The sequence below is a fragment of the Thalassophryne amazonica genome, chromosome 12 (genome assembly GCF_902500255.1).
Source record: "Thalassophryne amazonica chromosome 12, fThaAma1.1, whole genome shotgun sequence".
Classification (NCBI taxonomy): Eukaryota; Metazoa; Chordata; class Actinopteri; order Batrachoidiformes; family Batrachoididae; genus Thalassophryne; species Thalassophryne amazonica.
In genome coordinates, this window is record NC_047114.1 from 97,837,223 (window position 1) to 97,854,096 (window position 16,874).

General features: G+C 43.8%; 1 protein-coding gene across 4 annotated transcripts in view; it reads right to left on the bottom strand.

Moving 5' to 3' along the window:
- Positions 1 to 16,538, bottom strand: part of exoc3 (exocyst complex component 3) — a 39,304-nt gene extending 22,766 nt beyond the window's left edge. Inside the window, exons 1-6 of one of the 4 annotated variants that reach the window (XM_034182834.1) lie at positions 16,420 to 16,538; positions 11,711 to 11,911; positions 11,000 to 11,219; positions 10,745 to 10,917; positions 4,436 to 4,648; positions 3,983 to 4,161 (exon numbers count right to left, since the gene is read on the bottom strand). In XM_034182834.1, coding sequence (XP_034038725.1) covers positions 3,983 to 4,161; positions 4,436 to 4,648; positions 10,745 to 10,917; positions 11,000 to 11,219; positions 11,711 to 11,854 — 929 coding nt within the window. In that variant the 5' untranslated portion in view covers positions 11,855 to 11,911; positions 16,420 to 16,538. Of the gene's footprint in view, positions 1 to 3,982; positions 4,162 to 4,435; positions 4,649 to 10,744; positions 10,918 to 10,999; positions 11,220 to 11,710; positions 11,965 to 16,419 lie in introns of those variants that run through there. The other 3 variants (XM_034182835.1, XM_034182832.1, XM_034182836.1) reach the window with 3 other exon arrangements.
- Positions 16,539 to 16,874: the final 336 nt, after the last annotated feature.

Below are 16,874 nucleotides of genomic sequence, written 5' to 3' on the forward strand. Positions count from 1 at the left end.
CGGGCCGGTACGTAAGGTTTAATTAGGTCAGCTAGGTAGGGAGGTGCCAGTCCATGAATAATTTTATAGGTTAGTAGCAGAACCTTAAAATCTGATCTCACTGGGACAGGAAGCCAGTGAAAGGATGCCAAAATGGGTGTAATGTGGTTGTACTTTCTGCTTCATGTCAAACGTCTGGCTGCAGCATTCTGAACCAATTGGAGACCCCTAATGCTAGACTGCGGTAAACCAGAAAACAGAACATTGCAGTAGTCCAATCTAGAAAAATATAAATGCATGGATCAGGGTCTCAGCATCAGCCATAGACAGGATGGGACGAATCTCCGCTATATTTTGCAGGTGGAAGAAAGCAGTCCTAGTAATATTTCTAATGTGGAAGCCAAAGGACAACGAAGGATCAAAAATTAGCCCAAGGTTCCTCACTTTGTCAGTGTGATGTATGACACACGAGCCGAGGCTGAGCCTTAAGTGGTCAAATTGATGCCGATGTCTCGCTGGACCAAACTCAGCCACATGGGGTGTGCAGCAAGTACATTCTGAGTGCCGGTCCCAAGCCCGGATAAATGAGGAGGGTTGCGTCAGGAAGGGCATCCGGCGTAAAACAAGCCAACCCAACTATGCAGACTCAGAATTGAATTCCCATACCGGATCGGTCGCGGCCCAGGTTAACAACGTCCGCCACTGGTGCTATTGCCCAACAGGGTGCCGGTGGAAATTGGGCTACTGCTGGGCGAAGACGACGACGACGAAGAAGAGGAGGAAAACGTTGCCACGAACAGCGGGAGAAGAAGAAAACTAGAAGGGTGGAAATGAGAGTGGGGACTTTGAATGTTGGTAGTATGACTGGTAAAGGGAGAGAGCTGGCTGATATGATGGAGAGGAGAAAGGTAGACATATTGTGTGTGTAAGGGAAGTAAGAGCAGGAGCATCAGCGGTGGGTACAAGTTGTTGTACCATGGTGAGGACAGAAAGAGAAATGGTGTTGGGGTCATTTTAAAGGAAGAGTATGTTAAAAGTGTGTTGGAGGTTAAGCGAGTGTCTGACAGGGTGATGAGTGTGAAGTTGGAAATTGAAGGGGCGATGATGAATATCATCAGTGCATATGCCCCACAGGTAGGTTGTGAGATGGAGAAAGAAGATTTCTGGAGTATGTTAGATGAGGTGGTGGAGAGTGTGCCCAAGCATGAAAGAGTGGTGATAGGAGCAGACTTCAATGGGCATGTTGGTGAAGGGAACAGAGGTGATGAGGAAGTAATGGGTAGATATGGTATCAAGGATAGGAATGGGGAAGGACAGATGGTAGTTGATTTTGTAAAAAGGATGGAAATGGCTGTGGTGAATACCTACTTTAAGAAAAGGGAGGAGCACAGGGTAACATATAAGAGTGGAGGAAGGTGCACACAGGTGGACTACATTCTTTATAGGAGATGCAAGCTAAAAGAAATCACAGACTGTAAGGTGGTAGCAGGAGAGAGTGTCACTAGACAGCATAGGATGGTTGTTTGTAGGATGACTTTAGAGGTAAAGAAGAAGAAGAGAGTGAGAGCTCAACAAAGGATCAGATGGTGGAAGCTGAAGGAGGAAGACTGTTGTGTGAAATTTAGCGAGCAGGTGAGAGAAGCACTAGTTGGAGGGGAAGCAATTTTGGACAATTGGAAGAGTACTGCAGATGTGGTGAGGGAGACAGCTAGGGCAGTACTGGGTATGACATCTGGACAGTGGAAGGAAGACAAGGAGACTTGGTGGTGGAATGAAGAGGTCCAGGAAAGCATAAGGAGAAAGAGGTTGGCGAAAAAGTTTTGGGATAGTCGGAGAGATGAAGAAAGTAGACAGGAGTACAAGGAGATGCGGCGTAAGGCGAGAAGAGAACTGGCAAAAGCAAAGGAAAAGGCATATTGCGAGCTGTACAAGAAGTTGAATAGTAAGGAAGGAGAAAAGGACTGGATTGGCCAGACAAAGGGACAGAGCTGGAAAGGATGTGCAGCAGGTTAGGGTGGTAAAAGATGCACATGGTAATGTGCTGACAAGTGAGGAGTGTGTGCTGAGAAGGTGGAGGGAATATTTCGAAGAGTTGATGAATAAAGAAAATGAGCGAGAGAAAAGGCTGGATGATGTGGTGAGAGTAAATGAGGAAGTAAAAGAGATTAGCAAGGAAGAAGTGAGGGCTGCTATGAAGAGGATGAAGAGTGGAAAGGCAGTTGGTCCAGATGACATTCCAATGGAGGCACGGAAATGTCTAGGAGAGATGGCAGTACAGTTTCTAACCAGATTGTTTAATAAAATGTTGGAAAGTGAGAGGATGCCTGAGGAGTGGAGACGAAGTGTGCTGGTTCCTATTTTCAAGAACAAGGGTGATGTGCAGAGCTGCAGTAACTACAGAGGCATAAAGCTGATCAGCCACAGCATGAAGTTATGGGAAAGAGCAGTAGAAGCTAGGCTTAGAAAACAGGTGAAGATCTGTGAGCAGCAATATGGTTTCATGCCGAGAAAGAGCACTACAGATGCAATGTTTGGGCTGAGAATACTGTTGGAGAAGTACAGAGAAGGACAGAAAGAGTTACATTGTGTGTTTGTGGACTTAGAAAAAGCCTATGATAGGGTGCCAAGAGAAGAGTTGTGGCATTGTATGAGGAAGTCTGGAGTGGCAGAGAAGTATGTTAGGGTAGTACAGGACATGTACAAGAATAGTGTGACAGCGGTGAGATGCGCAGTCGGAATGACAGACTCATTCAAGGTGGAGGTGGGATTACACCAAGGATCAGCTCTGAGTCCTTTCTTGTTTGCAGTGGTGATGGACAGGTTGACGGATGAGATCAGACAGGAGTCCCCATGGACTATGATGTTTGCAGATGACATTGTGATCTGTAGTGAGAGTAGAGAGCAAGTTGAGTCTAGTCTGGAGAAGTGGAGATATGCTTTGGAGAGAAGGGGAATGAAAGTCAGTAGAAGCAAGACTGAGTACATGTGTGTGAATGGGAGGGAGCCCAGTGGAATAGTGCAGTTACAAGGAGTAGAAGTGGTGAAAGTAGATGAGTTTAAATATTTGGGGTCAACTGTTCAAAGTAATGGAGAGTGTGGTAGAGAGGTGAAGAAGAGAGTGCAGGCAGGGTGGAGTGGGTGGAGAAAGGTGGCAGGAGTGATTTGTGACCGAAGAATATCAGCAAGAGTGAAGGGGAAAGTTTACAAAACAGTAGTGAGACCAGCTATGTTGTATGGTTTAGAGACAGTGGCACTAACAAAAAGACAGGAGGCAGAGCTGGAGGTGGCAGAGCTGAAGATGTTGAGATTCTCTTTGGGAGTGACAAGAATGGACAAGATTAGGAATGAACATATCAGAGGGACAGCTCAGGTGGGACGGTTTGGAGACAAAGTCAGAGAGGTGAGATTGAGATGGTTTGGACATGTGCAGAGGAGGGACCCTGGGTATATAGGGAGAAGGATGCTGAGGATGGAGTCACCAGGCAGGAGGAGAAGAGGGAGATCAAAAAGGAGGTTCACGGATGTGCTGAGAGAGGACATGCAGGTGGTTGGTGTGACAGAGGAAGATACTGAGGACAGGGTGAGATGGAAACGATTGATCTGCTGTGGCGACCCCTAACGGGAACAGCCGAAAGACAAAGAAGAAGTCTCGCTGGACCAAGAACCATCATTTCAGTCTTATCAGAATTTAAAAGTAGGAAGCTTCTAGACATTCAGCTTCTCACTGCTGCAAGGCAATCTTCTAAGGATTTTATGTGAACGAGATTACCAGCAGTTATCGGCATGTATAACTGAGTATCATCTGCTTAGCAGTGAAAGGTAATCCCAAAATGCCGCAATATGTGCCCAAGGGGTGCTATATAAAGGGAGAAAAGCAGGGGGCCTAAGACAGACCCCTGTGTTCATGTCACTAAGGTGTCACTTTCACCCACTTCCATTCTCAGAATTTTCCTGTGGATTCTGTGTATTAAAGACATCATCAAATGTCAGAGTGCCCACTCACCTGTTGAAGGTGTCATAGTGTGGAGGGAAACACTGGACCATGAGGTTCTTGACAACAGTGAGGTCCTCCAAAACATACTTCCGAGTTATTTCCAGGAGGCGAACGAGCCACATCTTATCCGCCTCCCGCGTCATGGCCTGTGTGCCCTCTATACGGGTGCTGACTGTACCCTCCAACACCTGCCAGACAATCAGACCAAAGCAGTCAACAAGCAGGGCTCACGTTAACATGCCAAAGGTGGACGTTTGCTAACTGTCTTGTTCTAGCCTTTGGAAGATACAAATACAACAAAGCTCCAGGTCCTCTGAGTCATACGGAACCAGCTTCTGGAGTGACAATGAGCTGTTTGTCCTTCAGTGATGACATCTAGGTTGTGGTATTTAGATCATAACACATGAACGTTTTAATTCTTCATCCGATTAAACACGATTTGACACACCAAACTCATCTTACCTTGAACATCTTTTCCTTCCACTGTTTAGGTCGCCCTGGAGGGATGAATCCAGTCTGCCTCCTGCGGTCCACCATACGCCGATCAATCTTCTCTTCACGCTCAATAATACGAACCACAGACACCAACATGGTTGGGTCTTGACGAACTGTGACCATGGATCTCTGGAGCACCATCCATAACTGCTTGGCCAGCTCATCTGACAGAGCCTGGACCTGAGAGAAAAGGAACCAATTCAAAAACAGGACTCAGGATTTTCTTTTAACTGTACATATTAGAAGAGCTGTTAGATTACAAGCGCTGGACAAGGATGTACACCACAACACATTCCAAATGAAGCAATTGGTACGTGTCTGAATTGGAGTTAAGAAAATATCAACCATTTAGAAATGACAGCCATGATTACAAACAGTGCCTCCATTTTCACAGATAGTAAGTTACTGGATGGGTTTGTATGCTGGTTCTGTTTGCAGTTGTACAAATCTCTGCAGTTTGGAGAGCAAGTGCGTAGCGTGCTCGTCTTCAGAGCAGAAGGTTCCCAGTTCAAGACCACCATACCCACTTTCCATGTACAACCCCAACTCCAATGAAGTTGGGATGTTGTGTGAAATGCAAATAAAAACAGAATACAATGTTCCCAAACACTTTAATAAAGTGTAATAAAGTTCTATCTAATCTAGGCATTATTTTTTGCAATAAATATGTACAGACTTGCCCAATATGGATGATTGAAAATATCCATTCTGACCAATTAGAATCCAAATCTGGGACTCTGAAGCTTTGGTCAAGTTCAAATTCATCTGGATGACAAATAGGCCTCTGGATTGATTGAAATGAAATGAAATCAGGTACCTGCTGGGGTCAGTGATGACTCGTGTCAATGTTTGGGATCAGATGTGCATTAGTAAGCACCGTGTTTGGAGTGTCATCCTCCAAAAATGTACTAATAACTTAACATACAAATAATGACAAAATAAAATGTTTCATATCCTATATCATAATCTATCTTTATTTTTGCCATTCTTTGCTAGAAATGGTAGAGGGAAGTGCCTTAGAAGGTTGAATTTTTGGCTCTCTTTTGGTTTTCACTGCCTCTACTGGTGGTTGGCTCTCACTGCGGTATTGTATCACTTTCTGTTCTGGAGCACAGCGGTGTTTTGCTGTATCTGTTAGTTGTTTAATCTGCGCAGTTAGACTGATCTAGTTAACTAGATAACGATTTGTTTCACAGTGTAATCTTCACGTGCCTTAACTAAAGCACTCCCTCTGCTGAATCACCTCTAAATTATTTACACATTATTCACTTTGTGTGTTTTTAGGAATCCACTAGGTCTTAGCCGGTTTAGCATAGCGGCTTCTCCTGTCTCTCCCGCACTTTTCTGCTCTGGGTGTGAAATGTTTAGTTATTCCTCGGCCTCCTTTAGCAGTAATGGTACTTGTAATAAGTGTAGCTTATTCGTAGCTTTGGAGGCCAGGCTGGGCGAATTGGAGACTCGGCTCCGCACCTTGGAAAATCCTACAGCTAGCCAGGCCCCTGTAGTCGCTGCGGACCAAGGTAGCTTAGCCGCCGTTAGTTTCCCTCTGGCAGATCCAGAGCAGCCGGGAAAGCAGGCCGACTGGGTGACTGTGAGGAGGAAGCGTAGTCCTAAACAGAAGCCCCGTGTACACCGCCAACCCGTTCACATCTCTAACCGTTTTTCCCCACTCGGCGAGACACGAACCGAGGAACAAACTCTGGTTATTGGCGACTCTGTTTTGAGAAATGTGAAGTTAGCAACACCAGCAACAATAGTCAATTGTCTTCCGGGGGCCAGAGCAAGCGACATTGAAGGAAATTTGAAACTGCCGGCTAAGGCTAAGCGTAAATTTGGTAATATTGTAATTCACATCGGCAGTAATGACACCCGGTTACGCCAATCGGAGGTCACTAAAATTAATATTGAATCGGTGTGTAACTTTGCAAAAACAATGTCGGACTCTGTAGTTTTCTCTGGGCCCCTCCCCAATTGGACCGGGAGTGACATGTTTAGCCGCATGTTCTCCTTGAATTGCTGGCTGTCTGAGTGGTGTGCAAAAAATGAGGTGGGCTTCATAGATAATTGGCAAAGCTTCTGGGGAAAACCTGGTCTTGTTAGGAGAGACGGTATCCATCCCACTTTGGATGGAGCAGCTCTCATTTCTAGAAATCTGGCCAATTTACTTAAATCCTCCAAACCGTGACTATCCAGGGTTGGGACCAGGAAGCAGTGTTGTAGTCTTATGCCGCGTTCACACCGGGCGCGATCAGACGCTACAAATTTGCGTGGGTCGCCAGGCGACGGACGCGCCTCCTTCACCCGGTGTGTCACTCTGCTTGGGTGGACTTTCGCTGCGAAAATTCGCCCCGGTGCATCATTAAATAGGAGGAGCTTCCATTCCGCTCGCCGGCTCCGGTTGTCAGTCAAGCTAACATGACGGACCTTGATCACATGGAGCGAGTTGTTGTGAAAAGCTCCCAATACAGAGTATCATTATTTGCTGCAGGAGCTGTGTCTGGGTGATGGCCGCTTTCAGCGGTCCTTTCACCTCTGCGGGACCCAGTTTGAGGATCAACTGTCCCGTTCGCGCGCGCACATGTAAACAATTAAAAAAAAAAAAAAAAAAACTCCGCTGCTTGCTGCAGCTGGCTCATCCCCCAAAAAACTCTGTCATAATTGTGTTTAGAAACCAGTCACCATTTGTTTTATTATACATCTGTGTAGTTAATTAATAAAATATTCTCTACAGACGATTCACTTGCGGGCGCACGTAAAAAAAGAAAAGGAAAAAGCTCCGCTCTCCGCTGCTGCAAGTAGGGCTGCTACTCGCTCCAAAAACTCATAATTGTGTTTAGAAACCAGTCACCATTTGCTTTATACAGGTGTGTAGTTAATAAGTAAAATAATCTCAGCTCAGATAATGGCCGATTTTAACATCCACACAGATGCTGAGAATGACAGCCTCAACACTGCATTTAATCTATTGTTAGACTCAACTGGCTTTGCTCAAAATGTAAATGAGTCCACCCACCACTTTAATCATACTTTAGATCTTGTTCTGACTTATGGTATGGAAATTGAAGACTTAACAGTATTCCCTGAAAACTCCCTTCTGTCTGATCATTTCTTAATAACATTTACATTTACTCTGATAGACTACCCAGCAGTGGGGAATAAGTTTCATTACAGTAGAAGTCTTTCAGAAAGCGCTGTAACTAGGTTTAAGGATATGAGTTGGAGAGGAAATGGTGTCTCACTAATTTATAAGATCTTCACTTAGCCTGGAAAAAGAGTCTGTTGCTCTATATAAAAGCCCTCCGTAAAGCTAGGACATCTTACTAGTCATCACTAATTGAAGAAAATAAGAACCCCAGGTTTCTTTTCAGCACTGTAGCCAGGCTGACAAAGAGTCAGCGCTCTATTGAGCCGAGTATTCCTTTAACTTTAACTAGTAATGACTTCATGACTTTCTTTGTTAATAAAATTTTAACTATTAGAGAAAAGAATTACTCATAACCATCCCAAAGACATATCGTTCTCTTTGGCTGCTTTCAGTGATGCCGGTATTTGGTTAGACTCTTTCTCTCCGATTGTTCTGTCAGTTTCATTAGTTACTTCCTCCAAACCATCAACATGTCTATTAGACCCCATTTCTACCAGGCTGCTCAAGGAAGCCCTACCATTAATTAATGCTTCGATCTTAAATATGATCAATCTATCTTTATTAGTTGGCTATGTACCACAGGCTTTTAAGGTGGCAGTAATTAAACCATTACTTAAAAAGCCATCACTTGACCCAGCTATCTTAGCTAATTGTAGGCCAATCTCCAACCTTCCTTTTCTCTCAAAAATTCTTGAAAGGGTAGTTGTAAAACAGCTAACTGATCATCTGCAGAGGAATGGTCTATTTAACAGTCAGGGTTTAGAATTCATCATAGTACAGAAACAGCATTAGTGAAGGTTACAAATGATCTTCTTATGGCCTCAGACAGTGGATTCATCTCTGTGCTTGTTCTGTTAGACCTCAGTGCTGCTTTTGATACTGTTGACCATAAAATTTTATTACAGAGATTAGAGCATGCCATAGGTATTAAAGGCACTGAGCTGCGGTGGTTTGAATCACATTTATCTAATAGATTACAATTTGTTCATGTAAATGGGGAATCTTCTTCACAGACTAAAGTTAATTATGGAGTTCCACAAGGTTCTGTGCTAGGACCAATTTTATTCACTTTATACATGCTTCCCTTAGGCAGTATTATCAGACAGCATTGCTTAAATTTTCATTGTTATGCAGATGATACCCAGCTTTATCTATCCATGAAGCCAGAGGACACACACCAATTAGCTAAACTAAAGGATTGTCTTACAGACAAAGACATGGATGACCTCTAATTTCCTGCTTTTAAACTCAGATAAAACTGAAGTTATTGTACTTGGCCCCACAAATTTTAGAAACATGGTGTCTAACCAGATCCTTACTCTGGATGGCATTACCCTGACCTCTAGTAATACTATGAGAAATCTTGGAGTCATTTTTGATCAGGATATGTCATTCAATGCGCATATTAAACAAATATGTAGGACTGCTTTTTTGCATTTGCGCAATATCTCTAAAATTAGAAAGGTCTTGTCTCAGAGTGATGCTGAAAAACTAATTCATGCATTTATTTCCTCTAGGTTGGACTATTGTAATTCATTATTATCAGGTTGTCCTAAAAGTTCCCTGAAAAGCCTTCAGTTAATTCAAAATGCTGCAGCTAGAGTACTGACGGGGACTAGAAGGAGAGAGCATATTTCTCCCATATTGGCCTCTCTTCATTGGCTTCCTGTTAATTCTAGAATAGAATTTAAAATTCTTCTTCTTACTTATAAGGTTTTGAATAATCAGGTCCCATCTTATCTTAGGGACCTCTTAGTACCATATCATCCCAATAGAGCGCTTCGCTCTCAGACTGCAGGCTTACTTGTAGTTCCTAGGGTTTTTAAGAGTAGAATGGGAGGCAGAGCCTTCAGCTTTCAGGCTTTTTGGCGCTATATAAATAAAATTGGTTTGATTTCCCATAGTCAAAAACCTACTTTTATACACCAAGATCAAATTGGTCAAAGCGGTGAGATTCTGTGGTAAAACACCCCGTTTATATGTCCGAATGGTGGCCATCTTGGAAAATGGCCACCATTCTGAAACTTCAAGTGGTCTAATGCTCAAGGAGTATCTGTGCTGAGTTTGTTGCTTGTATCATCATTTGAAAGATTGGTTCAGTTTTCTGCAGCACTATAAAGTCCAAGCATTCTGTGGAAGAGGAAACCTCAGTGTCATCATAGTGTGATGCACTCACGACCACAGCAGACGATTTATTAATTTGATGACTATATAATCACATGGCCCGACTTAATGATTAGGATACTATTAACTACGTATCTGTCCTTGGATAAGTTATGAAGTTTATCTAGTCAACTGTAAAGCTGACTTGATTCAACAGTAGGGCTTGTCCACTCCAGACTGGCCACTGAATGGCGATACTGGACAACCGCTCCATGCCCCCATGTTGTCTGATGTGACAAATTAAGTTGCAGACCCATTTAGAAAGAAATTTGGTCAAAATCAACATATTTCAGTGATGTTCCTGGGACTGCAGAAGCATTTTCTGATTGACCGATTCTAGAGAAAATGAAACCTGAGGCACCATATCCCCGTGTGTTTCCTCTCACTTTGTCTCATGTGAACAAATGAATGTATATAATGAATGAACGAATATAAATAAATAAATATAAAATCTAGAAATATCTCCACCTGGTGGACATTTCCCATTAATGCAGGTACAACAGAGTTTCACTAAGAGAGGAGAGAGTTTCACATGGGGAGAGTCCTGTTAAGCAACACATTTTTAAGATTCAACATCTATTACATGCACAGAAGAAACAGAGTGCACAATCAACAATCAACATCCAGGCACAATGGGAGTGGAAAGTGTGGATCGGGAGGTCTGGGCGGCTTTGCTTGAGCTGCTGCCCCCGCGACCCGACTCCGGATAAAGCGGAAGAAAATGGATGGATGGATGGGAGTGGAAAGATGGCTGCCCTGCAGGTTGATTGGCACCCATGCATCAAGGCAATGAGAATTCCACAGATCTCAGTGGTCATCTTTTTAGGTCTGTGACTAACTCAGCTGTCAAACCCTCACAAAAACAAATAAAAAGGTTTTTTCAGGTCCATCACTGGGAGCCTATAAACCTGCTTCTCTGTCTTCTAAGACTGATGAACTGCTGAAGATGATGTCATGCATGAACTTACATCTTGGAAGTAGATGGAGATCAGGTGCATGTCGCTGGTGTTCCTGCTGTCCATACGATACTGCTCGTACATAAGGTCGTCCCGCGAACACTCCAGCTCCATCAGCTTCCTGTGGGCCTGCAGGAGGTCGGCCTGCTCAATCAGCTGCCGAGTCTCTTTCACGATCTCTGGGACTAGACACAAACACAGCGCGGTTACCGAGGCCTGAGACCTGACTGTGCTTCTGGCACGTACGTGGACAGGGCGAGTCCTCACCTGAGAAAATGTTTTTCAGGTTTTCCACAGCAGACGCCAGCTGGCTGTGCTGGACCACAGCATCCTTCACATCCTTCAGGTTCTCAATGGTGTTGATGCTCTGTCTCCAGTCTTTACTGACGTCGGCCAGCGAGTTCTGGATGTCCTTGACGTCCAGCAGAGCACTGTGCAGCTGGGTCAGTCCAGTGCGGACGCCATCCAGCTGGGACTGGATTGCTGCCTAAACAGCGGTCCAAACACCACGAGACGGACCGTTAACTCACCACAATGTGCGCTCCTCGTTTTCACAAACTAATGTCTCCAGCTGCCAGTCAAACATTAAATAAAAATAAATAAATAAAATCTTGTGTTTACTCGCGCACAATGTGAAAATACAAACTCAAAGTCACAACGAAATCAAGGAAACCCGAAACCTTTGGAAGTTACAGTTTCACCTTCAATTTGTTGATTCTCTCTGTTCAGTGTCCTTGTGACAGAGAGCGCCTGAGCGAGCGCGGGACTGAGCGTCCGTGTGTGACAGAGAGCGCGTGAGCGAGTGTGGGACTGAGCGAGCATGTGAGCGAGCATCTGCGTGTGACAGAGTGTCTGTGTGACTACATGGGCAAATGTGTGAATGTGACACCTGATGGTCTACAAACATTAAGTCCCTTCACACCTGACACTTAAAAAAAAAAAAAAAAAAAAACCTGGTATAACTGAGTGACAGCTCACCTTCAGCCGGGCTTCCACTGATGCCTTCTTACGAGCCTCTCTTCTTCTGTACTGTTCCACTTTGTCCAGCTGGTCTGAGCGCTGCAGCATCCCTGCTACACGCTGCACCGCTGTGGCAACAGCTTCACGACTTGTCTCCTCCATGGCGATGGTCTCCAATTACACGTTCCACTTGTGTCCAAAGTCTTCATGCACTCATACCTGAAGGAACATAAAGATTCAGCATCTCTCCACTCAGCAGCACCTTCAGAGATCTGGATAGATCACAGCACATAGTCAGTTTGTAGGGTGGGTGGAGTGTCACGAAATCACCAAGTAGCTAAGTCAATTTTAAAGATGGATGTGATGGTCCGGTGGACTGACTATTTTTAAAGTGAATGACCTGGTGGAGTGAAGCTGCTACTTCCACACAGCATCTTCATGCTCCAAGAGGTTCAAAGCTCAGTGTGAGACTCTCACACCACAGAAGCAATGTGTCCCACAATGCCCACAAGGTTTACACGACACCAAACGTGTGGAAGAGATTCAGCTTTGGGAAGGAGGACAGAGTCTCCTTTTACAACTGTGGTCACACAAAAAAATTTGAATGCTGACTTTGCGAGATGACACGGTGAAACCTGTGCCGACCACGATCAATGTGCTGAAGCTAGCGCCAACGAGCAAGGACATCAAAGACATCAAGACAAACACGCCAAGATAATACACTTCTCCAACCACAAGGTGGACTTCTTTGATGCTTCGTAAGGGCAAGTTCCTGGAACTGGAAAGTGAGAGACTGCAGTGAACACAGAAGGCTACTGCACCGAATCCAGTAGTCCCACAATGAAGAATCACATCTTAGCTCATGGATCAAGATACACATCATAAGGGAGATGGGGACAGACTCATGATACACAATTTATTAACCTTATTGAGACTGTATACGGACATAGACTCACTCCTGAGTGTGGAGACAGGCTGTATTGTAGAAAGAAGGATTGTGTCTTTGGACGTTCTGATCCTCACAAACAGGAAAGCAAAGGCGTTTTTATTTTTTTACAAAACACTTTGACAGTTCAGAACATGGTTAGCAAACCCTGCGGCCGAGCGACGGTTGACCTATCGAGGACCAGGGAAGGGTCCTTATCATTGCTGAAGATGTGGAAACTCCTCAAGATGACCTCGTCATATGTAGCTGCTGACGACTGGAGGTTTGAGCACTTTGAGGACCACAGAGACCAGACGTGCAACAGCAAGTACGATGGAACTAAACACAACCAGCAACGTCTGAGACGTCCCTGTGATATTGCATACCTCAACTTACTCCACTTTCTGAAACATGCAGATTTTTGTTGGGGTAATTTTTCATATCCAAGTCACCGGGCAAGGTGCCTGCTGCCACTCAAAACCCAGCCGAAAAAGTTTAATACGATACAAATTATGTTTTGCATTTGTCTGACGGTAAGAGAATGTGCACGAGTTGAAAGATGGGACAGTCGCTTCATTGAAGATACTCTTCCCCACTGTATGAATGTAAAACATTTATTATTTGTTTTGAGTGGTACCTCCATGGATCTGCCTCATTCGATACTTTAAGTTATGCAGATGGAAATCAACTCTCAGATGCATCATGATGTAGACAATTATGAATTGATACAGAAATGTCAAATCAATTTTACAAATCTTAATTTGTATGAAAGTTCCGTATATACGAGGTCTGTCAATAAAGCAACGGTCCTTTTTATTTTTTTCAAAAACTATATGGATTTCATTCATATGTTTTTACGTCAGACATGCTTGAACCCTCGTGCGCATGCGTGAGTTTTTCCACGCCTGTCGGTGACGTCATTCGCCTGTGAGCACTCCTTGTGGGAGGAGTCGTCCAGCCCCTCGCCGGAATTCCTTTGTCTGAGAAGTTGCTGAGAGACTGGCGCGTTGTTTGAACAAAATTTTTTCTAAACCTGTGAGACACATCGAAGTGGACACGGTTCGAAAAATTAAGCTGGTTTTCAGTGAAAATTTTAACGGCTGATGAGAGATTTTGAGGCGATTCTGTCGTTTTAAGGACTTCCCACGGTGCGAGACGTCGCTCAGCGCTCTCAGCCGCCGTCGTCAGCCTGTTCAAGCTGAAAACCTCCACATTTCAGGCTCTATTGATCCAGGACGTCGTGAGAGAACAGAGAAGTTTCAGAAGAAGTCGGTTTCAGCATTTTATCCGGATATTCCACTGTTAAAGGAGATTTTTTTAATGAAAGACGACACCGACAGGCGTGGAAAAACTCACGCATGCGCACGAGGGTTCAAGCATGTCTGACGTAAAAACATATGAATGAAATCCATATAGTTTTTGAAAAAAATAAAAAGGACCGTTACTTTATTGACAGCCCTTGTATATATATTTATATATATATATATATTAATCGCGGGTGTGGAATACGGCTGTTGGCCGTTGTTATCGAGTACTTGTCATGTTCAACATGTAAACCTGTGTTTCTACTTTTACTCCAGTCATTTTTGAACCGGTGATGTAGTCTTTCTGCCATTACTGCTTTGTTTTAGCCACTCCTCTCAAAAACTGGAGGAGATGCTGTGCAGTGCAGGTGCAGCTTCCGCAATGCAACAAAAGCAGAGAATCACCTTCTGACAATATACCACAGAGAACCTATGAGGAACTCTCTTTGGGGCCAATCAAGTCCACTAATACCATGGTCAGCAAACCAGCTGCTAGTCGTTTTGGCACTGTGGGCAGGGGCCACGTCTTGCTGGTAAAGGAAATCAGCATCTCCATAAAGCTTGTCAGCAGAGGTAATCATGAAGTGGGCTAAAACCTCCTGGTAGACTTTGTAGTTCATAAAACACAGTAGACCAACACTGGCAGATGACATGGTGCCAAACCATCACTGACTGTGGAAACTTCACACTGGACTTCAAGCAACTTGAATTTTGTGTCTCTCTGCTCTTCCTCAAAACTCTGGGACCTTGATTTTCAAATAAAATGAGCAGTGGCTCAGTTCATTTGCACCTTTGTCCAAGTATGACTCTTCTGACTGGTTCAGGAGTGGCTAGAGACTAGGAATGTGACTCATAGTCCATTTCCTGGACATGTCTGTGTGTGGTGGGCCTTGATGCACTGACTCCAGCCTCAGTCCACTCTTTGGGAAGCTCCCTCAAGTTTTTGAACCGGTTTTGTTTCACAATATTCTCAATGCTGTGGTCATCCCTGTTGTTTGTGCAACTTTTCTGACCACACTTCTCCCTTCCAGTCAATTGTCCATGAAAATGTTTTGATCCAACACTCTCAACAGCTGGCCCTCTCAACAGTGACTTTCTGTGTCTTACCCTCTCAGTGAGCGTCTTCTGGACAACTGTCAAGTCAGCAGTGTTCCCAGTGATTGTGGTTGTAGTATGTACTGAACCAGACTGACAGATTTGTGGTATTTATACTACAGAAATTGTGATTACTTAAACTTGAAGTGAAATATTCTAATAATTTGAGATATGTGGTCTATTTTTTTATAGCCGAAGACTGTTAGCAAAATATATAAATATATGAAACATTTTAGTTTATATGTAGTGAGTCAAGAGTACATTCAAATGAATGGGGAAAGTGCATGCAGACGTTTGACTGACAGCGTTTACAAAACTGTCACTGTTGAAAATAACAGACAAATAAATACTGAACTTTTTCATGATATTCTAATTTTTTAAGACATCCGTATACACAGATACGTGAGTACTGTACAGAGCAGAGGCAGACTGAGTTTTTCTGGAGTGAAAAATGTTCATCAGGGATGAGTTCTGGATCCTACACTGTCCTGTGTACACGGTGCATGGACTGGATGTTTGGTCGGACTGGGTGTTCTGTTGGACTCCGTGGTGCAAACCAGTGACTTTGCTGCTTTTGTTAGCAAGGAGTTTATTAATCTTGATTTTGTGTACAATGATCTTTATGCAATCAGTGGACTATCTGTGGCACTTGAGAAGCTGAGTAAGGAATCAGAGCGCCTGGATTTGGTGAAGGTCCTGGATCCAGACTAAGATCCAGTCACCAGAAGTGTATCTGAATGTGATAAAAGTGCTCAACTTCTAGAGTCATTCACTGCCAACCAACAGTGACCTTCATGTCTCTGAGTCCTTGGCCTTGGAGATCCAAGGACACCTGGGAAGGGCTGATTAAGTTATGAGGTCAAAGGTCAGAAGAGCTTGGAGATGCTGACAGTCACAAGAGAGAGAAAGTCCAAGTCTTCTTGGAGTGCTGCAAATCTTGAGTTACTTCATAACCCAATCATGATTCAGAGGGCTGCAACTAACAATTATTTTCTTGATCAATCGATTCATTGTCAGATCTGTAAAATGTTTAAAAAGAAAAGTGTCAATGCAGAGCCTCCAAAGAGCTTCAGTTTACCGCCACATAAAGTAGAAAATATTCACATTTCAGTGTCCTGCCCAAGGACAGGTTCAAACCCGTATGACGTCACACTGACTGACAGACACAGACCCAGACCCGGACCCGGACCTTCAACACAAAAGGGTTCCGAGGTTTTACGGTCACACTAAGAACTCCTCTAACCACGCAATTTTTATACAGTATCTTAAATCCGTGGCTCCAATCGACATGTTTGGTTTTTTTTCACGGAAAGGCCCACGGAACCACACCATGCAGCCTGATGTCACCAAGCCAACGAAAGTTTGTGCGCTCAGCAGGACACAGAAAATGCAAAAATTCTTACCTCAAACAGCCCAAAAAGAAGTTTAATCACCATGAACAACAACAAGAACGACGACGACTGATTGTTTTTAACTCATCCAGCTTCCTACTTCTTCTTCTTCTTCTTCTAATAGATTCCGGCAGGCTATACGCTGGCGTAGCATAATGCTGCCCCCCACAGGTAATAGTTAAATACTTTATCTCATGTTAGACTCTCAGAGGTTGGTGGAATGAAGGAACTTAATCACAGCTTTGTCCAGAAAAAATTGACCTCAGACAAAATTGACCTAAAAGAAAACTCAGTCAATCCACAGTCTGACAAATCTTTAAACAATTTCCGCCTATCACTAGAATACAACACATTAAAACATGATGAACACTTTCCAACTGACCACACTGACACAACCCGTCTGGATGTTTTCCAATCACTTTTAAATATGCTGCCAACCCACAATGCCCCAGTCTCAATCTAATCAA